Source organism: Manacus candei, unplaced genomic scaffold, assembly GCF_025592945.1.
Source record: "Manacus candei isolate 608988 ecotype Guabito, Panama unplaced genomic scaffold, ASM2559294v1 h1tg000018l, whole genome shotgun sequence".
NCBI lineage: Eukaryota > Metazoa > Chordata > Aves > Passeriformes > Pipridae > Manacus > Manacus candei.
The window spans coordinates 10,017,298-10,043,094 of record NW_026138066.1 but is presented as its reverse complement, the minus strand read 5'-3'; the positions used below and the strand labels follow the sequence as shown (position 1 = coordinate 10,043,094).

The 25,797-nt window shown below is 42.2% G+C and overlaps 1 protein-coding gene across 6 annotated transcripts; it reads left to right on the top strand.

The window, feature by feature from the left end:
- Positions 1 to 8,383: 8,383 nt before the first annotated feature.
- Positions 8,384 to 24,507, top strand: TMEM263 (transmembrane protein 263). 6 transcript variants are annotated; one of them, XM_051783986.1, is made up of 5 exons: positions 8,384 to 8,490; positions 11,961 to 12,022; positions 13,052 to 13,171; positions 16,649 to 16,718; positions 21,830 to 24,507. In XM_051783986.1, exons 4-5 carry the CDS (start codon positions 16,655 to 16,657, stop codon positions 22,114 to 22,116), a joined length of 351 nt encoding a protein of 116 aa, XP_051639946.1. In that variant the 5' UTR covers positions 8,384 to 8,490; positions 11,961 to 12,022; positions 13,052 to 13,171; positions 16,649 to 16,654; the 3' UTR covers positions 22,117 to 24,507. The 6 variants fall into 6 exon arrangements, with proteins under 6 accessions (XP_051639946.1, XP_051639945.1, XP_051639949.1 ...); XM_051783985.1 differs by having other exon boundaries at positions 13,049 to 13,171; XM_051783987.1 differs by lacking the exon at positions 8,384 to 8,490 and adding an exon at positions 8,785 to 8,923.
- The last annotated feature ends 1,290 nt before the right edge of the window (positions 24,508 to 25,797 follow it).

Here is a 25,797-nt window from a genome sequence, read left to right as displayed (position 1 = left end):
ACATTGCTGTGTAAGCTGAAATGAGTGGACAGTCAAACCTCAGCTATTTCCTAGTATTGTCTGTGAACCTTGAAAAACTGGGAACATAGTAGTGTCTTTCTGGTCTCTTGAAAAACTGCTTCTAATGTGCTTTGGTGCTGTTTTCCTCCAAGCAAACTGTCCATGGTAATCCTCAATAAATGCAGCAATTATTCAGTTTGTAAAATCTTTAGGTTTCTAGATAATGTGTATGCTCTGCTCAATCCAAGGAACTCAGAATAATTAAATAGCTTTGAAAAGTTCATATGAAAGAGATAGCAGCTGCTTGAAAACCTCCAAGCTTTCACCAAAGTGTTTTGGAAATGACAGATTGTACGTAGTAGTTAATTTCTGTGAAATTTGACTTCAATTTTAATCTCTGGGATAATAGATCTAATACTCACAGTCCAGTAATTTATCAAGTTGGACAAGGTACAGGAAATACTCCTAGCCTTATAAAAACAAAGTTCATTACCAGTTTGGGAGATATTCTCATATCAGGGACTCGGTCTCTATCGAGGGGGAAGATGCTGCATTGTGAAGTGCGGAGCAGGGAATCCCGAAGCGTATGAATGCCATCTGCTGGCACTAAAAAATATGACCATCCACCTACCTTGAAGGCGGGTATGGAGCGCCAGATCTCGATTCTCGGATTGGCATGAGCCAGTCACGTTATTCCATATATAAACTCACGTCAGTACAAGAAGAATTAAATTGCAATCATATAAACCCTCCTTTAATGGGTATCTCTGTGCCTGAGCATTAGGTTTGTTTAATGTTTTATGTCATTTGAGTTTAGCTAGATTAGGAATAAAAAGACATCTGTGCTTGCAGCTTTGCTAAATATCATGTTTAGATGGACTAATCCTCATGCAAGTTTATATCCATTACACTATGGTTTTATTGTTTTACATGCAATGCTGCACGGAAAGGGTTCTCCCAGCAAAGCCAGGTTTAGCCTGGGCGATTTCCTCTCTCTGGGTTCATAACCAGCTTTCCTTTTCAGGGCAAAAATCAGGCTTGCTCCAGAAGGGAGTCTTGGGAGAATGAACTGCCCAGGAGGACCTAGGGGTGAAACACAGAGCAACCCAACCAGATAGAAAGAAGCCCACACTTCTACAGGACCTCATAGCCTCTGTGAAATTCTTGGGGTTCAAAGTACAGAAAACAATAATTAAAAAAAAAAAAAAGGTGTATTTTTAAAGCAGAGTAGAGTCCAACAATTTTCACAGGTCAAATAATTATGAATTTTAGAAATATTTCATGAGTATTTTAAGGTCTATCCTCTCAGCACACTCCTTCAGGAACTGGTAGTTCAACCTGGAGTATGATGCTAAAAGGCAATCTCTTCCTGAATACAGTCAAGCCCATGCCTTGTATTGCTGCTGGCAGAGACCTGTAACCCATCTACCTTTATTGTGATGGGACAAAAAAATCAGGAAATAAAAACTAAGTATGAGCCCTCACCATGGCTTGTCCATCTCTTCTGGGCTGATCTCAGAGTCCAGATGGGGAGGTGAGGTTCCTAAGTTCACCCCTAGATTTTGACTGAGCCAGCTGAGTGTGGGCCCTGCTCTTTCTTAGCTGCTCATGTCTGGCAGGAAAGCTGGCAAGAAATAAACCCAACCTGTCCTCTCATTTCTTCTTTTTTGTGAGACTAAACCAGAGAAACAGCCGCTGATTAGGGACTTTCCAGCTCACACATCCAGTTCTTTGAGGAAACACCAGATCTCAGTTGAAATGCCCTTTATCACAGCAGTGCAAGGCACAACCTTTCCAAATTTGACACAGACCAACAAACACAGAGAAACTGAAAAATACAAAATGTCAAAGGGATTTGGCTCCTGAGCTGCTTAGATTTACGGACAATTCATTCTCTCTCTCCATAGCATTGTTCCAGACAATAAGAACTGTAAGATGTCCTGGATGGAACAGCTGTCATGGGAACTTCCACTTGGGGGGAAAGTATGTGACCAAGGTGTGTGATTTAATCTCTGTAGAAATGGGAATGATTCGAGTGGTTTTGCTTGGAAGTATTAGGCTGAATTTAGAGAGTATGTTTACAATTTTTAATCAGAATTATCACATTGTCATTTTGTAATCAATGAGTAGTCAGAACATTCCTTTGTACATGTTTGATTAATTGTCTTGGGTCTATCCATGAAGAAATGGCACCACCTCCCTCATACTCCCCATAATGTACAGTGGATATGATACACTATATTTTGTCCAAGAATGGTCCATTCTTGTGAGGCTTTACCCTTTCCATGATTCATCTCAGAAAGATGTCTTCTCTTATTTTTTACCTTTTTCTTCTAGGTACTTCATGTTGCTCAGAAATGATCCAAAGCTAAGCAAGCTGGGAAGGCTCTCATTATCTAATGCCTGAACGCTGAAACAGGGTCAGAACCAACAGTGCAGCTAATGATGGCAAGTGGTTAATGATGGGTCAACGAAGGGATATGACTAATGAAGGGAAAAGGATTGCAGAAATGCAAAGTCACTGAGTGCACTGTATGGCAGATAAAAACTCCCTAAGTCCTTGTAACCCCAAGCCTACAGTCGTGTTTTCACCCTCCCACTCCCTTTCCTGGTAGCACAGCAAGAATTTCCAAATCACCCATGGCAGGACCTGGCAAAGCTGCAACTCCCACTACACAAGTTCAGGCTGACCACACACCCCCCCAGCCTCTGTCTGCTCCATGGGATGTCAGAGAGTTGTACTGGCATGTCCTCTAAGCAAGGACAGCAATCCCAACAATTCTTTAAAACAAAAAGGAGTTCTGTGTCTTCTCCAGACTGTTAACTGCATTACAGGAGTGAGTCAGTGCTTTAAAATGCAAGTAATTAATAATTACTCTCATCATCACTGCTATTATTTTTATTCCTTTTCTTTAAGGGAAAAAGCAGTTGAAGGAGAGGGTTTGATTCAAAAATCAGGAGAAGGAAGGAAACTATACTCCACGTACTGAAGAAGGGTACAAAACCATTGTGCAGAATCTAGATGTGGTTGTATACAGGAGTCTAGGGTTTGTGAAACCATGTGATTTCCTTTACTTTTGAATGTTCCTTTCATTCACCCGATATGCCAACTGAAAGTATGGAGTGATCAGGCAGAGATCAGACACAACATTAGAAAGCTGTAGGATCACCAACTATTCACTCCTTAATAGTGTCAATAGGATCTTACTTTTTATTTAAAGTAGGTGACTTGTAGTTCAAAAGTGACACAAAGGTACTTTTTGTAACTTTTTCCACACCTATTTTACATCTCTGTGTCATATTTGTCTTTTCATTTGTAGGAATAAACACAATAACAGCAAAAATAATCTCTGGTATGTCACTACTGTGATAGGCACAACTTGAGAACAGGGCAAGCTGCTGGCTCTCTTGACTTAGAGCTAGCATTGATCAGACCATTTACTAGAACTTAAGACAGACCCTGGGGTGGTTTACTGTTATGCTGCTACCTCTGGAAGGTACCAAGAGTACCTGAAAGCACTTGCTTATCTATAATCTGATAATTAAATAGCTGTAACTAGTCTGGAGATCTCTGCCTGATTTTTCAAATGCTTGTGTGTCTCATCAGTCCACTGGGAAGAACAAGGAAGCAGAGCAGGGAGTTGAATGTCTAATTAAACAGGTGAAAGGCAGGTATCCAGCTCTGCAGAGACATCTTGGGAGAGAAAAGCAAGGAAAGAGGTGCTCAATGCCTTTACATGCCTGGGTTTTATCTTTGGTTAGTCGTAACCTCAAAAACATGGAAGAACTTCTTGCTGCATATATCTGTAAATCTGATAATGTTAATAATGTTAATAATGTTTTATTTCACAACAAAAATGGGGGCATGGTAGAGATAGACTTGAGGAGTGACTTCATGCTTGGCACAGCGTATTATTTTAAATGTCAACCTCTTGGGGAAGGTTCCCATGCCAACAATTTTCTTCAGAGGTTCGACACTATGAAAGTGGGTGAACACATACCCAACTGATAACTCATTCAACCTTCCACCTTCATAAAACAGAGCAAAAAGTCTTACAAAAACACACTAGTAAGTAGAGCACACAGCTGGGAAACAGCAAGAAGGACATTTTATTTAAAAATTAATAACAAAAACCAAAGCGTCACAAAAGAGCTGCTGCATTTCTATGCAGCATGCCACACCTAGGAGATTAAACAGAAATATTATCATCTATACCTATTTATTCAAGGCAGGGATCTGACCTTTCCAGGCTCATTTGTTTCAGCAAACTTTGCTCATGCTACTCATGACTGCTCGTATTCACAGGACTTGCAAGATTAGAACATCAAATAACTGCTGATAATACAAAGACAGTGTAAGACAGGAGGAACAATAGTGTTTCTTCTTATGTAATTATCTTTTTTGTTTCTTTAAGACTCTGAGAAACCACTTCAAATATTTTGATCAGTTTCCTGTCAAAGGTAAGTTCTTTAGTAGGCCACTGTACTTCTACAGATAGGAAGCTTTTCTGCGATTGTTGCGAATCTCAATTAATACATTAAACCAGGTACTGCAGTTCTACTAAATACTATTATTGTGATTATTTTATTCCATGTTTGTCAACGTCTACCCAATCATTTTCTCAGCTCTACAGAAGAAATGCCACCCTGCAGGTTGAGCAACAGATCCAGACTGCCTCAGGGGATGAGTGGCTTCAGTCTTGTCCCTTGACCCCAAAATGACACCGTGGCCTGACCTATAAAATGTGGACAATAGAATCTATTCACCTTTGTAAACACTAGGGCAACATATGGTTGAACAGTAGTATGTAAATTTAAAATCTTAATTAAACTGAGGCAGAGAGCCAAGTAATCACAAGACACACACTACTTGAAGCAAGCTCATTAATAGTCCTGCTGCTGGAACCAGTTTCTTAATGGCTCAGTAATGAGCTGACTACAATCTGCAAAACCACGGATCTTGATAATTTTTTAAGTAAATAATTAGATTGTAATAATGACTTGAACTTGTGTGTGCACATGTAACAAAAAAACCAATACCTCCAAGCACTTAACAGACTAAGACTTAAAATCTGTTCTTGCTTATTCCCAAATTGTATTGGTATAACTCTGAAGTTAGCTGTGTTACAGAAAGGAAGGAGGATACTCTGGCTTTTCTGTCAGTACTTGGCACTGTCATGGGACTTCAGTAGGATGTTTAATCTGTTACTTTCTGACCCCTCAATCAAAGATGTTGCACAACCAACCCACATCTTTGAGTTTCTTCCCTTGCATGCTCCAGTCACCCCGTACTCCAACCAGACAGACAGTTTCATATGCTATGAGATGAGATGCACCTGCAGGTAAGGTATCATGCTTAATCAAGCATGTCTCTTCATATGCAGTGACAACACTACATACATTTGAGTAGGGTATCCTGCTCTTTCATTCCACCCTGGTTTTGTTAGTAGGAACGTTGGCCAGCAGCCTTACTACCAACAAATGTTGGATATTAATCTCCCTCCTTCCCCTCCTTTCTTCTTTCCTTCCTTCCAGCACATTATTAACCTAGGTCATCTATTCAGGGAACTCATTTTTAAGCCTCAAGATAGATTTATATTTCTAATTTGCAAAAGCACAGTCCTTGCCTAATCTCTCTCCATTACATCACAGGTATGGATCTGCAATGGGGATGTATTCACATCCATGGCACACAACTTAGAAAATGACACCCCATAAGGTCCATCTCCAGCCTTGGCTGCTCCACTTCACAGTCTCTAGGAATAGATCAAACGAAACAGCACATGCAGTATCTCACATTGCCTTCCTCATTCAACATGTCTCCTGTTTAGCAAACAGTTCAGCAGGAGTTTGCTGTCCAGTCACATGCCCGCAGAGTTCAGCAGACACATGCTCTCCCCACAGCTTTGACTTTTCACAACATTTACCTATAATGGGAAAATGGAACTGCAAGGCCTAGGAATTCAGCAGACACTCATCACATTTTCAATTAACTTCTGCACTGAGAGCAAAAGACTTCTTTCAGGGTCCTTTCCTACATCTACATTGAGTCTGATACAGTAAAACTCCAACTCTGGCTGCAGCTCCCCACAGATACTGCAGCAGTAGAAGCAACCACAATCCTCATAATGGAATACAAAACGTATATATTTTTACTTCAATTATTTTCTGCATCTATAATCATAGTGCATTCACAGACAAAATCTAAAACCCTATAATCTAAATGAAGGAACCACTCCTCCACCAGGGAAGACAGAATGTTGTATTTTTTCCATTTTAAAATTGTTAAGAAGGTAATTATATGCTATTTGCAATGAAGGAATGTTACTTATTTCTCAGTAAGATCAAATAATATAAATAAGTCTTGACTGAATATACCAACAGCAGACCATCTTTGAAACTATTTATAAAGGAAATGTTCAGTGAATGAAAAATTAAATGAGACCAAAAATAGTCATGATGATATCTCTGCAACCAAAACCTTTTCCTCAGCTTTGACGTTGGTTTAGCAAAGTAACAGGGACACTGCTCATTTGTTTTCTGTTGTTCACAGAGATGTCTGCCTGAAGTTATTTCAGTTACTACACCTGTTAGTGAAACTCCTCTGCCAGCGGCTGTGGTTTAATGAGGAAGTTGGTTCTTTCTGTCAACTCAGCAAAACACTTGACTGAGTCCTTCTGTGCCATCCTAAGTCTTTCAGAGTCTGAAAAGGTTTTAATCTCTGCAATGCCTTTAATTTTCAGTTACTAGGAGGCAAAACATTCTTCGATGCCTCATGCTGTAAAGTTTATGGGTGATTAACTCTACTACAGAAAAAATATTCAAGCAGCAACTCTTTCTGTTGCCACGAGAAGCTACAGGCCTTGCATTTGAAGCAGAGCACCGCATGTAAAGAAAACACTATGTATGGCTGGGCCTTAGGGCAAGGGATGAATAGCAGCTACAGGTAAATATCCTCATCTCAAAGATCAAAAAGGTGGCAACAGTTGTTGGCAGGGCTTTTTAGTACCAGGCAGGTAAACACTCTCTGTAAACACTGAGTTCGGAGAGTCCCTGACCAGTCCTCCCAGACGGAAATCAAGATCCCAGAGCAGAACTCCTCTGAGCCTGTGTAGTATTTCCAAAGAACGCAAATAGTTCATGCACTCTGTGTGTCTCCCACGTCCTGGAAGAACCCAAGGGGTGCTCCCTACCAGACACAAGCCTTGCTTTTTCACTTGGATTCTCCCACGTTGGTGCTTTCACTGTTCAGATCCAAACCAAAGAATATGGCTGGTATTTGTTCAGCAGGTCAGGAATGCCACGTCTCTGTTACCAGCAAACCCCTCTGAGCCCATGCAGCATTGCTCTTATGGATCACATTGATGCACAAAGGAAGGAGGAAGTTTAGGTGGTATTTTGCCTATACTTTTTTAAACTCACAAAGCATTTCATAGGGTATGTATTCCTGTGCGGCTGAGAGTTCTGTTTCCAAACTCATATTCGAAGTACCTGTGACTTTCCTCTCTCCCTTGGCCATCCAGCACTTCCTTGTCTAACAAACTTGAAAGTCACTGTTCATCCCCAGAGATCCTTAGAGATGTACACGGAGAGGTCAAAAAGAAGGGGACGAGCACCAGAAAACTTGTCTTTCCCCAGTTATTCTCATTGGTGTAGTTACCTAGAAAGCCATGCCCACAAACCATGATGACCACAAGTTTATTCCCTACAGGCTGCATGTGAGAAGCTCTGCTCACTCGAATAACAGCTGGGATACAGGGTGCAATGTAAACATTGCTTAACGCAAACCCAGATCTTCGGGATTAGCGACGCGGCTTCACATCACGCCGCTGCCCTGGGCTGGGTGCAGCTCCTCGCAGGACAGTGCTGCTCCGTGCCGCACGGAGCTCCTGCAGCCTCCCCGCTGTGCCAGCAGCACGGCCAGGGCGCCCCAAGGGCGCATCTCTTCACCCCGACTCTCGCCCGAGGCGCTTCCCAGCCCAACCGAGCGCCGCAAACCCATCTCCTGCACCGCGCAGCATCTCGGTCAGCTACGGCAACGCCGTCACCCCTTCCCTCCTGTCCTCTGTCCTGCCACTACCCGGCACCTTCCTTCGCCTCGGTGCCCTGGCCCTGCAGAACCCTTCGGGGGCTGCCCCGTTCCCCGGAGGAGGAAGGTGCCCCCGGGCCTGTGGAAGCCACGAGGGTCGGGCGGAGGCCTGCGCAGACCCCCGGGAGGGGCGGCCCCTCTGAAGGAGCCGGCAGGGACGTGCGGCGGCGGAGGGGGCGGCGGCCAGCGGGGCTCCCGGCGTGGGGCCCGGCAGCCCCGGGGCGGGCAGGGGGCGGGGGCGGCGGCGCCCCCCGGTCGCCGAGGGGCCGCGCCGGGCGCTGGGGCGGGGTCTGCGGGCGCCGGCAGGGCGGGCGGCGGCGGGCGCCACGTCGGCAGCGGGGACGGGCGGAGGAGTAAAGTCTGAGCGGAGCCCGGGCTGAGCGAGCCGTGACCGCCGCGCGGTGAGTGAGGGAGCGAAGGAGGGCTCAGCGGCCGCTGCCCCCCGGCCCCGCCGTCAGCCGAGGAGCCCCCCGAGCGTCCTTCCCGCCGCCGGTCTCTTCCTCCCCGCGCAGGAAGGGAAACTTCGGGGGCAGGGGGCGGGAGGGCGCCCCGGCGGAGCCGCTGGCGGGAGAGGCGGGTCCGGGGAGCGGAGCCGCCGCCGCCACCTGCCCCCGGCGCGGGCTCAGCCCGGCCGCCTTTGTGCTTCCTGCCGCGGCTCCGCGGGGCGGGAGCGCCGGGCCGGGCGTAGCGGCTCCGCCGCGGCCTTGGCTGCCACGTCAGGGCCGCCGCCCTGCGCCGCGGTGCCGGCGGTGCCTGCGGTGCCTGCGCCGGCCCGGCGGGGACGCAGGCGGGGGTCGCTGCCGGGCCGCCTCCGGAGCTCCGCCGGGCACGCTGGTACCTGCGAGGGGAGGACGTGGCGGGGGCTGCGGGGCTCCGGCCGCAGTACGGGGGGGTGTGGGGCGGCTCCTTGGGTGCGGGACCGGGAGCGGAGTGGGCTGTGCCCTGCCGCTGCCGCCCCCCGGGCCGGGCGCCCATGGCTGAGCGGCCCCCGCCCACCTGGGAGGGAGTCGCGGTCGCCTCGGCCTCGCTCCTGGATGAGCTTGTTCTCTCCCCCGTGAACTTCTCCGAGCCGGGAGACGCTTTCTCTTGGGTTTTCTTCTTTTTAAACTTTGCTGTGTTCAGATGTTTGCTTTAGTTGTCTCCTCTTTGTTTCATCTATGTATCTTCAAGTCCAGCTCGATGGAGTAGGGTATGAAGAGTTTTTTTATGAACTGTAAGGGACCAGCCTAGTTTGCCATATTCACCCAGTCTAGGCGTTTATGTGGTGTGGCCTGGAAATAAAAGCCAGTTATTGTAGCCATACGACTGGTTCTGGTCATTGTGCAAAGTGCAGTGGCAACCTCTGCAGATGCAATTAAATGCTTCCTTCTGCTTGTTTAATTGGGCTGAAAATGAGAATTCTGATTCAGGATGTCACTCTGTAAGGAAGATAAATACCAAGTGTAGGTAGCCTGCTTCAGTGTGTCCACTGCTGTGCTTCAGGCAGCAAATCTCTGTATAATTGGAAGGCTACATACAGGATAACTTCATTTAGTATGTAAGTACTGGTTTGTATGCACATCAATTTTAAGACTGCTAAGTAAATACCATCCAGCACTTTTTTAGAAATCTTTTCTGTTAAACTGTGGTTAAATATTCTGTAGAGTTAGTGTTGCCTCCTCAGTATAGAAATGGACTGCATTGCAAATGCACAAACCGAAAAGTGGTCCTTGTCCAGCAAGTGACCAGGTCTAAATGTCAGGCAGGAGCCAACAAACAGGTGGTGGATGCTAGGGAAAAAACTCTTTATTTCGTTAGCAAGGGTGGCAAGGAAGTTCAGAAGCTGCTTTATCGCTCTGGCTGTTAGGTACTGATGGGTTTTGTCTTTGAGGGCCTTCTGGAAAAGGAGATCTGAGACATGTGGAGGTCAGGCATTGGGGAAGTGTTATGAGAAATGGGGATGGTTCTGCTTCTGAAAACTGAGCTAGCAGGAGGTGGAGGGTGACAGGACTGGTAAATGGAGTTTTCATTGTCTTTCTGAAGGTATGCCTTCCACCTTGCTGGAATTTACCATTGAATTTCTAGAAAACAGTTTTGGAGGACTAGAAAAGGGGAATCCTGGTTTCTGCCACCTTTGATTTGGTATCTTGTGAATCATTGCAGCGGAGAAAACTTGATTGCCAACATCAGGCATTCCCCAGAGCCGCTTCTGGAGCCTGGTCTATATTTTAGTGAGAGCGATGGAGAAATACGATGTGGTAATGTCCCAGTCAGAGTTAAGGGGGTTTTTTTGCAGGAGATATAGCTCAGTTTTGCCTTAATTGTGGCACGTGTTTGTTTTTTGAAACAGACATGTTGCATTACCTTCCCAGCTGTGTACTGTACCTTCCCTGCATACTGTGAGCCTGTTATGTACATTTCTTATGACAAACTTAGTATCTTTTGGGGGAAGTTGTAGCCCATCCTCCTGTAGCCTTAGAATTAAGCTGTGGTTCACACCTGGGAACTTCTGATTAACTCTTTGTAATCTTTCTTTGCAAACTGTAGTCTTTTTTTTTTCCTCTGAAATGGGCATGCTTGCTTCCAAGCCAGTCCTGCTGTATATGTAAATCTGAATTTTGAAACCTGGCTTTTAAACAGAAGGCTTGTTGAAATGCTAGCTATGCTCTTGGTTTTTAGCCACATGCTTTCTACATGCCTGGATTTGTTTTTTTTACTTTAGTGCTGTAGTGCATTACCTTAGTGCATTGACTCTTTCTTCTTGCAGAATTCTGCTCAGTCAACTCTGTCCCTTGCATTAACAAACTGAAAACCACATTTCCATGTCAGCTGTGCTGAGGGTTATGGCTGAGAGAACTAACAGCACTGGGCACAGTTACGTGTAACATGTCACAAGCCCCACTCCAAGGTGTAAAGCAGGGAAGCTGATATGAGGGGTTGTTTGTGCAGCTTGAAGCAGTACCCTGAAGAGCAGCCATTGGTGGGTGAACCTCTTTTGGCTTCATGCTTATTTTCTCATTTAATTTGGAGAGTAGAGCACTGTTTCAGAAATTTATTGCTTGAAGTATCATTTGCAAAAAATTTTTTTTTCATGTACTTGAAATGCATCGGGTTCATTCATAAATCTGCTGCAGCTGCTGAAAGGGGGAGGAGAGCTGTGCATGTGGCAAGGGTTGATTGTTTTCCATCAGCTCCATAGCCAAGCTTCCTAACTGCGTAGCTGGTGGACAGAAGGAAGACAGCTTTTTTTGTGGTGGACTGAGACGAGGCGATCAGTTTGTTTGCAGTTTTGTCAGGTGAATAGTTCTAGTGCTATCTGCTGCTGCTGCAGCCGTCTGGAGCAGCATTATGCTGCCAGCTGAAATTGGCCCCATCCTTAGGTAGTTTCGTTGCTGCCTGCAAATATCCAAGTAGTGGCATTGAAACAAGGCAGTTTTCACTGGCTGCTGCTTGGGCCAGGTTTGCTATGCTGAGACAGAAGGGCTTTTTGTCTGTGAAGTCAGAAAGACATCAAGGGCATCAGCTGAAGCTCATGAAGTTACTCACAAGTCTGTAGTGGTTAGAGCCCACTTCTTAATAGAAGGCTAAAACTTTACAAGTTGCTGTTCAAGGCTCATTAAGTGGTTCTGTCTTAACATGGATTAGCATGCTTCATAGCAATCCTCATGGCAGCACATGGAGCAAGTAAGATTATCTCCATTGCCCAAGAACACAGAAGGCATCAGTGTTTCAGTGAGATAAATCTCATAAAATTTTGGCATCTTAAGGCCATACTAAGAGTACTTCTTCCATGCTGTGGGATTTGTATATGATTCCCACCATACACCCATGGCAGGTATGTGACAGTAGCACTGTTCCATCAGATGTCATTAACCTTCTGCCTTTCTCACAGGTGTATGCAGAATACTTTTGTGAAAACAACTAACTAGAAATCTTCACAAAGGAATATATTTGGTAAGTTTTATTTTAATCAGCTTTTATGTGAATGTACGTACGGCTGTACCACTACCTCTAGAGCTTCCTGATGCTTTCATTCAGGGTCTTATAACACAATCTTGTAAATAGCTCCTGAATTAAAAATCCTATTCTAAACAATTTGGGTTTTTTTACAACACTGTAAAACATTTAAGCTTTCTGTGTATTTCATATTCTGACAGTATGAAAGTGTGCTTTCTTTCAAATCAATTGGAAGAGTGACTTTCATTTTTACCCTTTTTAATATTTTTTTATGAAGGTTTTAATTTATTTTAATGTGTTGTTAAGAAAGATGAGAAGTTATCCCTTATCTCTTGAATGACTAGCACCCTCCTAAATACACGGGGGGAAAAAGCCCAGAAGTAGTTTACGTTTATTCCTGTTTGAAATCTCTTTTAAGATCTGGGTTTGCTTCCACTTCTTAATATGAGAAAACACAGATGAAGAGGAAAATTAAGTGTGTCATTGATAGGCTGGATGTGTGTTTCATGAATGAGTTCTACCAGGCTGCATGGAGATCCTACCTCATTCCGTGTGATCATTTAATGCAGATGTTACATAAAGCTCGAGGCTTTTCCCCAGTGACACAAGTCACTGTGAATTTGGCATCACAGGATAAAAATGCCAAAGAAGGATGTCTTTGCTTGCTTTCTTTTTTCCTTTCTTTTTTTTGGCCAGTCTTAGCATACTTTAAAGAAGATTTTGAAAAACGTATCAGAAAACTTCCAAATTTCAAGTTTCTGATAAATCTTTGCCTTGTTGCATATGCTTGCATTACTGGCAATCTTTGTGACTAATGGTTCAGTGCATATGGGGGACTTTGAATCTGCAGCTTCCAAGTATCCAAAGTTTCTTAACCAATAGCATGTCTGAATGACCTCACTGTCTGCACAAAAGTCTTATAGTCGCACCTCCGGATCAGTGCCTTAGTTGTTAGCTGAGATGTAATCTCTGTTGGGTCTCATGAATTTTGCTTTCTTCTTCTTTGTGGGGACGCATCTTCAGCAGGAAGCACAAACAGGAACCTCCTTAGGATACACTGCAGTCCCCCTGTGATCAGGGGGCTCTGATATAAAGTGGGACATCCGAGCCTGGATCTTAATTGACAAAGGAGGCATTGAATTGTAGGTGAGTCCTTTCACCTTGATGGTATTGTAAAATATAGCGAGTGGTATCTGCTTTTCTAACTCAAATTTTTGAAGAAAAAAATTATATTCCTGCCCTCTTTGCCTGAAGACTGGATGAAGTAATCTGCCTCTAAGTAGTTACTCCAGGCCTTTGACCTCCAGTCAGTAGAAATACCTCTAGTCAATACTAACCTTAAATCTCTGGAAGGGAGCCAGGTTTGAAACATGCTCCTGTGCATAGTATTTCCTGTTCACCAGATATGCACCCTGTTTAGCACACAGGATTTTTGGATCACTTTTCAGTCTTTTAAGTCTCCTGACATGTTAAATTGGATACAAGGATGCATGACACAGACTGTAAACTAGATATCTGAATATTTTCTGCAGAAGTCCTTTGCTGGATCTTGGTCTTGATCCTGTGATTCACTGGAGAGCTTCTACAGAAAAACAAAAAGACTTTTCTGACAGTGATGTGATACTGTTTTCACTTGCACTGATGTCGTAGGTGAACAGTGAGTAAAACCTAGTACAGGCTGGTTAGGCACATCTCTTGCAGCATCATAGAATCATCAAGGTTGGAAGAGACCTTCGAGATCATCCAGTCCAATCATCCACTGGCACCTGTAAAACCACCCCATCATACAGTAGTTTTCAACTTTCTGATCTGCAAAACCCTGAAGGCTCCCTTCTATGTAGAACAAATTCAGTCCTGCCAAGAGCGACCTATTTCCCATAGCTGCTCTTCTCAAGCCTGTAGTTCTCCATTGCTTTCTGGGGTCTGAGAGCAGCAAGTTAGCAGTGGCTGTGCTGTGGAAGATAGACCAGTGTGATCAGTGTAATTGTGAGTTAAGTATTTCTGTTGCAATTGTTAAATCGTTGCTTTGCTCATTTAGCTTTGCAGGAACTGAAAGCAAATCTAAGTGTCTGTCTCACTAGATTATGGAGAGTTAAGAAAGCGTCTTTTACCTGTGTTGTCTGCCAATCTTTAACTCTTTTCAATGAACAGATCTGGTCTTAATTGTATGATGATGTACCTTAGTACAACAGATTCTTGGGGCTTCATGTGGGCTGTATCTGCTGTCAGTGCTGCTGCATCCAATACCTTCTTAATAGCAGAAAGTACTAAACCTTGTGTGTAACCTTGTGAGCGTGTCTGGTGTTCTAGCCGTGTCCAAAACTGGTTACTTATTCCAACTTCTCTCTGAACTTGTTGATGATCCCTGACAGTGTTTTCTCTGTCCTCATGAGATTAAATAATTTTGTGAGCCTTTGCTGACAGAAACATTTTGGAAACTCCAACAGGTAATTTCTTCTGGGGTTCTTTTAGGAGTTACATGCTGGCTAGATACAAATATATTAGTGGAGGTTGTTCTTTGTAAAAAATAATTTATCTCTTTACTCATTAGTCTCCCCTGACTCTGCTTTAAAACTCTTTTGGTCACTTTTTTTTCCATTGTTTGAATTAAGACTTAATAAGTTCTGAATTTTATTGTACTATTTTTAGGATTTCCCCTACTGCACCAAATAAACTCCTTCCAAATTCCTGACAGAGTAATCATCTTAATGACCAAAATGGCCACATGTCAAGTAGGAACATAGTTGCTTCATCTTGGTACAGAAATCTTGATCTGATAATATCAGGGCTATCAGTTTCTTACTGCATGACTTCTCTTTCTTACAGTGCTTTATATTTTTGTTTCATGTGTTTAGTCTTCCAACTTGATGTTTTGCTACTTTACATCTTCCTGGTGAGGGGAAGAGGAGGAGAAGAAGACACTGATCTCTCTGGTGACAGTGACAGGACCCAAAGGAATGACATGAAGCTGTCTCTACGGAGGGTTAGGTTGGATATTAGGAGAAGGTTTACCCAGAGAGTGGTTGAATACTGGAACAGGCTCCCCAGGGAGTGGTCACAGCACCAAGCCTGACAGTTTGAGAAGTGTTTGGACAATGCTCTCAGGCACATGGTGTGATTCTTGGGGCTATCCTGTGTTGGGCTTCGATGATCCTTGTAGGTCCCTTCCAACTTGGGATACTCTATGATACTTTCCTATTTCATAGCTTATATGTTTGCATTTCTGGCTTTTGAGCAGTACTCATTCAGCATTTCCATGGAATTGGCCATCCTTGTAGTAGGTGTTTTTGCTTGCTTTCCCATTCAGCTTCATGTGTAAAGGTACCCATGTTTTCTGAGTTGTGAACTGATATTGGTAGTGCTGATTGTGAGGAATCTTTAATATTCAATTTAGGCTTGCTTCTCATCCAAAGATCTATGATTTAGCATGTGGGTGCCAGTTTTTACTGTGATGTTTTGACTTCATAATTATACTGTGAGAGTTTCAGCTGTTGTTTTCCAGGTGAGTGTTCCCACCTGCTTCTGTGTCCTCATTCCTTCTTCAGATCCCAGCCACTGCTTTCTCACCCAGAGGAGGTACAGAGGGATCTCAGCACAGCAAGAGAGGTTGGAATTATTTTTGTGGTGGTCATTGACTCCTGAAAGAAATGAAATTATTTAAAGACGTGCAGGGAGAAGGGAACTAAAACGTCACTGGCAGGAAGATAGAAGGATACTGACTGGTATAATGCAACTTGGTTTTCCTTTTTGTCATCTTGATGCCTGCTGGGGAGGGGAAAGCAAGATTAGCAGGAGAGCTCAAGAGAAAAGGCAGGACTTAATAACAAGGCATGCTTTGGTGGGGGAGGAAAGCAGGAAGGAAACTTGGACTTAGATATTGCTTTTTTCCCCTCCGGAGAGAAAACTCAGCTTGAATCAGCAGCTCCACTTACTTTCTCTGTGCTTCCCCTCACTGTCAGAGACTCCTGCTCTAGAACTGCTCTAGGAAACGGCTTTTGGTATAAAGAAATCTTTTCTGAAATGTTTTCATTGGGCAGTTTTTGTGTAAAGTTAAAGCAGTCTAGCTCTGCTGCTGTCACCACACGATTTATGCAGTACTACGACAAGATAAATCGTGTGTTTCCATTGCTATTCTTCCATCTTGTTTTCATGGCGTTTGTTCAAATTATGCTGCAAGGACTTGTTTCTTTAAGCTATTGCTTTCCAGGTACCTGCAGATCTTATAGGCATGCTGCTGTCATTTCTCTAGCATCCACCATCTCTGTGAACATTTGGCTGTTCCTTTTCACTACATAAACATAAGCTGTTATATGGCAGAGGCTGTTTTGTTTTCATACTGGTTGTCTTCCTGATTGCTTTTCAAGTTCAAGATGTACTTGGTGTGGGGTGGCAGCTCTCACCAAGCCTGCTGATGTGGTGGAGGGCTCCACCTTGAATCTGGTTGAAGAATGCAAAAGCACAGATAAAAAAAAGAGCAGCAGTTTGACAGGAGCTGCTAGCTTATCTAGTAATGAAAAAGAAGTTCATTTTCTGTGGAACTTAAACTACTTGAATTTTGGATTCGTGGATTAACTTATGCTTTGCCAGAAGAGATGTATAGCATATGTGAATTTCTTTTTTTAGGCAATAATGAATCAAACGGACAAAAATCAACAGGAAGTCCCATCCTACCTTCATGATGAACCACCAGAAGGTATGTACTACTTTTCATGATCTGAAGTAAATTAATCAGAAGTTCAGTTCTCTCTTTAAAAAATGGAAAATGGATCTGGAAGCTTTAACTTCCATTTAAGTAACAGTAAACAACAAGCCAACCCTGTGTTGGGATGGACCTGGATTATTGTCCACTCCTGCATTATCCTGATTACAATAAGGCCACTGAATATAACTCAGTAAACAGCTGTACCTATAAATTATAGAGAAGATGGGCAAATACTGAAGGACTTAATTTGCAGATTATTTTCCAGAGATATGAATTGGTCTAATGGGTTTCTTCTGTTCATTATGTGAGATGGGAAGAGCCCAGCTTCACTTTTGGACACCTTGCTGTGTTCATAGTGCTTGTGACTTTTAAAAAAGATGTGTTTAAAAATATATTGAACTTTATTACCACTTTTGGAGACCCTTTTTCATCATGCAATTGACTGTGGTTCTAACTGCGATTCTAACTGCTGACAATCTCATGGTTTCATAAAAACAAACGTGCACTTGACTTCATTAATGCAGTGACATCTTGGTCTCCTGAACCAAATGAATCATAAATTGGTTATTAGATCTGCAGAGGAAATGCAGTTGCAAATGAGCAGAGCTCCTTCCAGGCTGTGGACTGGCAAATTAGTGAAGAGTCCTGTTTACATAATGTGACTGGAAGCATACTAGATCAAAAGCCATTCTTGGCACATAGGTTATCTATGTTGTCTGCTCTTGCTTTAAGACTAAATGTGTTGGACATAGAGGTCGGTGAATCATGATTCCTCTCTGTTTATTGCTCTTTATAAGGGCCCTTTAAAGCTCTGTTTGTTTGTTGTTGGGTTTTTTCCCTCAGCTTTTATATGTTGTATAACTGAACAATTTACTTCACTCAAACAACAGTATTATCCACTAACTGCAGTAGAAGGGATTGAAGTGGAATAGCTCACTCTATTCTTAACAACTATAAGGCAAGAAACACAAGTACAAGAAGATGAGAGGAAAGGGAGAAATAGATTTTCATGGCACAGTGATTCTTCAGCTCTCCTATACTTGAACTTGTTAAAGTATCATGGTGTGAGGACAAAAAATCTTGCTTCTTAACTTCTTATGGTGTTGTCAAGATCTCAGAAGCATTTCTGATAGCAAATGCCAGAGTGGAAACTATGCCTTAATATGTGTTATCTTCAAGTCTAATTTTTAAGTCCAGGTTTTGTTTGCTTACTTGGGTTTTTTTGCCTTAAAGATCAAATTGTGTTTTATACATATTAAACCTCATGTATAGAAAGCGAACAGTGGTCTGAAAACTACAACCGATTCTTTGAGTAAGGCAGTGAAACAAGTGGACATTTTTTCTCTTCCTAGAATATTCACTAGATTTTCCAGATTCGGCATAAGAGCAGAATTTGATCATTGGTTATTGCAAAGTTTCATTTAAAGTTTACCATCAGTTAAATATTTTATTCTGCACATTTTCTTATTTCAGTTTGACAATAACCAGTTTGAATATGAAGTCTAAATAGATGGAGAAAATTGATGTAGTTAGAGGAAGTAGAATGAAACACAGCTTATCTTAATGTAAACTCCATCCTTGAAAAGGCTTTTTCTTTCTGATTCTGATTCATATGCACTCTTCTAGCCTTAGGAGTTCAGTTAAAATGTTGGAACACCCTTGAAGAACAACTGGGTTGGAATGTCGTACAAGGCTTCATATGTGATACACTTACACCATCATAAAAAGATGGCCAAATGTGGATGGAAGGCTACTAGCTCAATGCTGGCAGGAAGATCATCTCTCTGAACAGGCAGCCAAAATACTCCTTAGAGGAAAGGCTCAATTCCAAAACTAATTTGCAGCTTTTCGTAAAGATAGAAGTAGTTCTAGTTTGTCCAAAACACGCTCAACAAGCTTTGTGCCCAAAGGCTTTAAAGAATGTGTGGAAGAAGCTTTTGTGCTCCTGCTTTTTGAGCAGTGCTATTCCGATGCTGTATTTTCCACTTTGCAAGCGGCGCCAACCTTTGCAACCGAAGTTCATTCGAACTCTTGTTCGTTGCTGGATTCCTTTCAGCAGGAAGCTGGCTGCCAGATAGCCTGATAGAGCCAACTCCCGGACAGGGAACTTTTGTCATTTTCTCCCTCAATTTAGGAATGATCTGGTTTACCTTCTTTTTCATACTGTTTAGAAAAAAGGAGACCAGGGTTGTGTATCCTAGAACAGAAATCAACCGGCAATAAAACTTTGCAGCTGTGGGCATTCATTAGACCTCATGGACAATGCAAACAGGATGGAAGTCAGAATGTGTCAGCCATTACCAAAGTTATTTATACACTGTTGCAGTCTGTATTTACACTTGTGAAATAGAGTCAAAGGATTGGCTACCTGAAGTAATGTGAGGAAAAACACATTAAGATTACTTTCGTTTGTTTCTCTCTTGTTATTGATAAGTTAGTGATGATGGATCATTTCTTGCTGACATCAGATCTGATTCACTGAAATCAGTTCTTAAAATTCAATGTGATAAAACTTACTCCTGTTTCACCCTGATGACAATGAAGCAGTTAGGTAGAAGCGAAACACTTTCTGACCAAATCTGTTACAAGCTCTGTAAGTCTGGTCACAAGAATCCTCTAATGAATAATACCTAGACATTGGATTTTGTAGCAGGCTCTGCATACTCCTTTCCAAGTGTGAGTTTTAAAGGCTTGCTGTATGTACATAGAAATTCTGATCTCTGTGTGTTTGTGTTGGCCATGCATTTTTGGTGGAGATGTCCATGTTGAAAGCTGCTGGCCTAGAATGAGCCAGCAAGGTATTACGTGGCTTTAAGTAAAAGGCTGTCATTTCTGTTTTCAGTTTCTGTTCATTACCTTTTCTGTTATCTATATCAATTTCTTAAACAAGAGACTACTGTAAGCTGGAAGCACTTCCAGTATTTTCTGCTCCCTTGAGCTGCACTGTTGCTCTGTATCCCTTTTTTCCTTTTTGTTAACCTTGTAAGAAATTCTCTCACTTAGGTGGCATCTTTTGTTTGAATTATTCCAGGCATGCACACAGGAGCTCTGAACTTCACACTTTTTAAATTAACTCTGAGTTCTGAGTTAGTCCTGGCATTATCACAGGCTCATTGGCAGTGCAGGGAAAGTTGTTCACCCTAGGTTTCATCTTGTAGAGATGAGTGCTGGGAGGTGACTCTTGGAAATTGTCCTCTGGATGCAAGTTGTCAGCAGTCAGGGCACTGGAGACAGACTTGTTCTGCTGACTCTCCTAAGGCATGTTGCAGTGAAAAGTCAGTGTGTTGACAGGGCTGGATAGAGGTCTCTGGTGGATCTAGATCTGATTTTTCTTTTCCACTGTGTCTCCAGGCTCGTTGTCCTTATCCAAGTATGTTATTTCTGCTGCTGACTCCCTCACCTCTTTATTTCATGTCTGTTTCTTCCCTGGCTCTGCCCCTTGTAGTTCCACTTGCTCTTTTTTTGGTTTCCCCTGTTGTTTTTTGTGAAAAGAGACAGATGTTAAATCCAATATGTTATCTACAGATAGCTAGAAAATAATTTTAAAAACCCAAATCCAAAAAACTGTGCAACTCTTAACCCTGCTTGTGTTCACTGGCTGAATCTTGCCATGGTTCTCTCTGAAAAGTTTTTTTTAAGAAGTGGTGAGGTATTGACAAGAGAGGAGCTGAAAAACACTTACCTGAACAATGTTGTTGTGAAGAGCAGAGGTTTCCCCAGGGTCACGTGGAAGACACATTGCAGACAAGTGTATATTAGGGCTACTGGTTTATAGATGCAGTGACTGATATTTTCTTATGTGCTTAAATACCACATTAACATACTGTTTCATACTGTTGTTTCTTTGAAGACTGGATGATGCTCATGCCATAGCAGGGAGTGGAATTACAGTCTTAATTCCCTTCAGAGGCAAGGTGCATGTATCTCTTAGGATTTTGATGCTTACATTAGAAATATAAAGTAATTCTGGAACAATTGGAAGGCAAAGTGGCTAATTCCAGAGGTCTTTCTATTACTCTAATACTTTCTATTGTTTTGAGGCTGTGTAATTGTACCGTAAATATGGAATAGGAAGTGACCTAGAAAGCACATAACATGAAACTGCACAAAATGCAGGTTAAATATAACATTAAGAAGAAAAATTCTTGTGGTCAATAATATGCAGAAATCCTACAGTTTGAGACTTGGTTTTGTGCATCATATTGAAATTTCTTTTGGGAGCCTGTAACTCTTGCTATTAATGCCTTTGGGGACCACTTTTGGTATTTAAAAAGCTTATTTGGCACTTGGACTTTTCACATAAACATGCCTCTTCTGTAGCCAAATTACAAAAAGACCCTTTTGGAATAAACTTAAATTTGTATACAGGATGAAGAAAGGAAGTGATACAGAAGACTTGGCATCAGTTTTGTCCTCATGCTTCTTTTGACAACTCTTGATTGCTCTCATTTGTAACCTTCTCTTTCCTCTTTCCTGACCCCTGCACAGAACCCCTGTAAGCACATCTTCAAAACAGTAATTACTAAGGAAAGAAGTGACCTTATCTCACAGTGCTCTTTTCAAAGAACAGCTCTTTGTTTAATAAACTTGCCTCTGTTTTACCAGGAAATTTTTTCCTGTCTTAGAGATTTGAACAGCAAGGTGGTGCTGCTGCCCTTGAGGGTCCCCCCTCTGTGGGTTAACTCTTAACATCAGGATGGAGGCCATAGGAGGATGTGTCATTTCTCCCCCATTATAAAGTCCAGAAATGAGGCTGATTTGGCCATGAGACTTTCCAGAGTCTAGGAAGGTAGTGGTACGTACAGAGGACAGAAGTTTATCGTGTAAGACACTCTGGAAGTCATATGCCTGATATTTTTAGAATCAATATTGACTTGTGTGTTAGAAAACGGCACTGAGGAATGTCTTGCTGCAGCAAAGTGTCTTTTGTTATTTGGAAGTAGGTGTTGTAGGAGCATCCAAGAAGAGCAGCCTGCAAGGTAAGTGTATGCTGTGTGCAGTGTCTGTTAGTCTAGAAAAGGAAATACTTTTGAATAACTCTTCTTTTGAAAATGCTTTAATCATAGCACTGAGACTGATTTGTTTGTTGTTTCTTCCCTTAGGTTCACTAAAAGACCACCCGCAGCAGCAGCCTGGGGTACTTTCTCGTGTGACTGGTGGCCTCTTCAGTGTCACAAAGGGAGCTGTTGGTGCCACAATTGGGGGTGTTGCTTGGATTGGAGGGAAGAGCTTGGAAATTACCAAAACAGCGGTCACATCTGTGCCTTCAGTGGGAGTGGGTCTAGTCAAAGGAAGTGTTTCTGCTGTAGCTGGAGGCGTTACAGCTGTAGGATCTGCTGTTGCAAGTAAAGTGCCTTTAACAGGAAAGAAAAAAGATAAATCTGACTAAAACCAAAACTGAGACGTACTCAATTCTCCAGAATATTACATCAGTGGCATTAAAATCTGCTGAGATTGGGACCATGAGAAGCCATGTGTCTTAGACACTTTATCTTCCAACGAGTTGTGCAAGTAACTTGATTTCATCTGAAAAGGACAGAAGAAGCTTGGTTAGCACAGCGTAAGAAGATTTATTAGAGCCTAGATTGAAGCTTTGTATTTGGTGAAATGTTACACTTGATAACTATAGAAGTGAGTAAGTGTATCTGAAGGAATAATACATATTTGAATATTCATTTACTGTAAGTCTTCTGCAGTTTTGGACTAAAATGTGAACACAGAAACCTGGTCATCTCTGCTGTACCATTGATACAATGAGATGCCAATTCCTGTTCTCAGTGGTTTCCACATGCTCCTGCTAAGGATCCTTCAGCTGTGTAAAGGCATTGTTGGATATACCCAAACAGTCTTGGTTATGAACCTGTATTTTTAAGCAGCCTGTAAACTATCCCTGACAGCATTCTGCAAGCAGACTGGAGCAAATAGAACTGAAGGTTTGCAGAAATTGGAAATGAGTGGGAGATAGAAGTGAAAAAGATTGACAACATGGTAGAAGAGATCACAAAGAGTAAACTAACTTAATGCCTTATTAGAAAAAATATCTTTACTAGGTGAAGCTGTGTAAAGAACTGTTCTGTCATTTCAGTGCAGTTCACAGAATGAGCTTTAGACTCTTTACAAATCCTGATATCTGAAGCTTTTTGTCAGTTTTTACTGAAAATATTATTGCTCCATCTCAGGTGTATTTAATGATATTCATCTATCTCCTGCAAGTGAAAACTTGCTTCTAATAAACCTTTTATAGACACTAGAAAAAAAGATGGCTTAATGGAAACTGGGCTGATGTTTGTGGCTATCTAGCACAACTGTCTTACTTGCTGGAAATTCCTTTGTATAGTTGGAAACCACTGAAGAATTAGCAAAGCTGTTGTCTCAACTCCATGATGTGCCAGGTTGGCTTCTTGCTCTGTTCAAGCAAATGCAAGGAATTTTTCACTACATCTCTTTCTCATACTTTACATTTTGATTTTTGAGTAAAATGTAATACTTTTATTTAAAACAAACCAAAAAAGGTAGATGAGGCCTTAAAAAAAAAAAAAGAGAAAGAAACATCATTCCAGTAATTTGTATACTGACAGATTCCAAATATTGACACACCTCAAATGGGAACATCTGTAGGTCCTCTGCAACGTGTGAGGCTAAATGCACTTGTAAAGACACAGCTTGAGGTTGCCTTAAAATAGAAGCTGTTGATGATCTTTTATTTGTGTACTGACTTTGCAAATAAGTAACCTCTTTAGAAGCCCATAGAAGGCGTCTGTTCATGTCATGTATGCAGTATTTTCTACAAACTTGTGTTCCTATGGAGAACTTGTAAGCTTACTTTTCCAGTGTCTGTGGTTGTACTAGAAGGATATATGGGGAGACTTTTTAAAAATGAAAAAAAAAAAAGAAACATGTCGCTCATCTAAAACTTAGTCCTCTGTTCGTGGTTGTTGAATGTACACTATGTCTAAATTATGGTACAGTAGTCACCCAATCTCTCTGAGCCATTGGTACTTCAGCTGCACTCTGTAACTAACAACTTTATTTTATATCAGTAACTGTGTGTGTTGGAAGCATGATACTCATAAGCATGGGAACTTGGGGTGCTGGGAAGAGCATCTGCCCCTTCTGTTAGAGGCACCAGCTGCTTAGTTCTGATCTGCTGCAAGGGTGTAACAAGGTAAGTTTATGCAACAACCTGAAGACTTCAACTGGTTTTTATAGTCAAAACCTAATTGCATAGAGTGTAGTATGGTTTAAGGGTACCAGTTAGCTCTAGAAATGAGCTAGCCTGGGTATCCAGGGCAGTCTAGCTGCGGCATATAATTTAGTATGGTCTACTCCTCTGCAGTTTCCAATGTAGCCATATCCTCAGAGTGCTGCCACTGAACTCGTAGGAGTCACTGTGGTATTTGTGACACCAAACTAAACCCTACCTGATAGTTTTCTGAAAACATGAATGTTGAACTGATCATACCCATTTTTTTTAATTATAGTCTTTAATTGTTAAACTATGAAACTCGCAGCAAAACAAGTGTGGTCTGAGATAAACAATGTTAGATCTGTAAAGAGCTGCCAACACTTCATTATGTTTTGTTCATAACATATCCTGTAGCTATTGCTTCTGAGTCTTGTAACTGAAACACTTTTACATGGCATATGGTTTTAGTTTTCAAAGAGCTTTGTCCTATATCCTGTGTATTTTCCATTCACTTAGAAATTTGCTTGATCTTAAGAACTTGGCCCGATTCTGTCCTGGCACTTGTGAAACATTAAATTGTTGCTGTTTCAGACATTTGAAAGCTTCCTTAGTTTTGTGGAGAAGGACATACTTAGGTATAAATCTTCCCACAGCATCGTGCCCCAGAGTGTCCTTTATCTGCATCTACCTAGTGCCAACCAGCTCTTAACAAAAACTGTAACTTCACTGTGTAAGTTGTTCACAGACACAGCACAAAATCCCTTGCACTAATTTTTTTCTCAATGAGGCTTGGGAGTACCCACTTTTAAGATCATAGTGAGCTGAACGGAATATGGAACTTAAATTTTCAGGGAGAATGGAGTTGTTTTTGTGGTGGCTTTATTTTACTGTCCTTTTCCCAGCCCCCAGTTTGAAATGGAAAATGTTTATGAAGGCACCTTGTATGCCTGACTGCTCGCTCTGTAACAAAAGGCTTACCTATAGCCACATCTTTCTGTGCCAGACTTAAACAGTACAAACTGGTTCACGTCCATTGTGAGTAATGACAAGAGATGAGGGAGTGGATTTCAGCAATACAATGTTTTGGTGACTGGGAGGTTCCCTGAGGTTTTATTACAAATGAATCCTGTGAAGAAGAGGGAAACAGGTCCCAGGCATAGAGTTATGAATGACTGACTGAATTTTCATCTGGTGGTAGAGAAAAAAGAGCATTTCTGCTCATGCTTATGTTTTGAAAGGGGAGGAGGAGAAATTGAAACATTCAGAATAGAAAATTAATGATTACTCAGGCCATGACTCACTTAGGGAAATGCATCCTTTTCCTGTTGTGTTGCCACTGAAGATACTTTAAGTGATGGGAATACAAGCTGTTTCAAGAACTTTAAAAACAGATACCTGTAGAAATGCTGAAACTTTTCAGGGAAAACACTGTTCTAAATCTTGATTTCCTTTTCATCCTAAACCATCAAGCTCAGTTACGGATTGTGTTATGAACAGCTTCAGAGAGCTGAAATGCCCTCTTGTGTCTGAAGGGAAGAAGGCTTTTGAATTCAAATAATACTGTGGTCTGCTTAATAGCTGAGCACGGAAAGACAGAAAGTGTCAAAGGCAAGTTCCTGTGAATTTGTGATATGGCTGTCTTTCCAGTTTCCTCCTAAAAACTGATAATGTGTTTTGAAAGAGTTGGCAAAGATGCAGCCTGGTAACACAGCCTGACTTTTTTCATGTTGGGGATATGTGCCCCTTCTTAAATTCTCACCGCTGTTGCCCACACTCCTGCAGGAGCGGCATTTTCCCACACAAGCTGCTGTCACGTCCGCTCTCTCGCCTGCAGAGTGGTGAGTTTAAGACCTTCAGCTGTTGAGATCTTGGCACTGCTCTCAC

Bases quoted from the DNA above. Each gene is read 5' to 3' on its own strand.
- TMEM263 (XM_051783989.1), top strand. From the start codon at position 16,655: ATGAATCAAACGGACAAAAATCAACAGGAAGTCCCATCCTACCTTCAT. The intron at 16,719-21,829 runs GTATGTACTACT...TTCTTCCCTTAG, and splicing joins TCATGATGAACCACCAGAAG to GTTCACTAAAAGACCACCCG.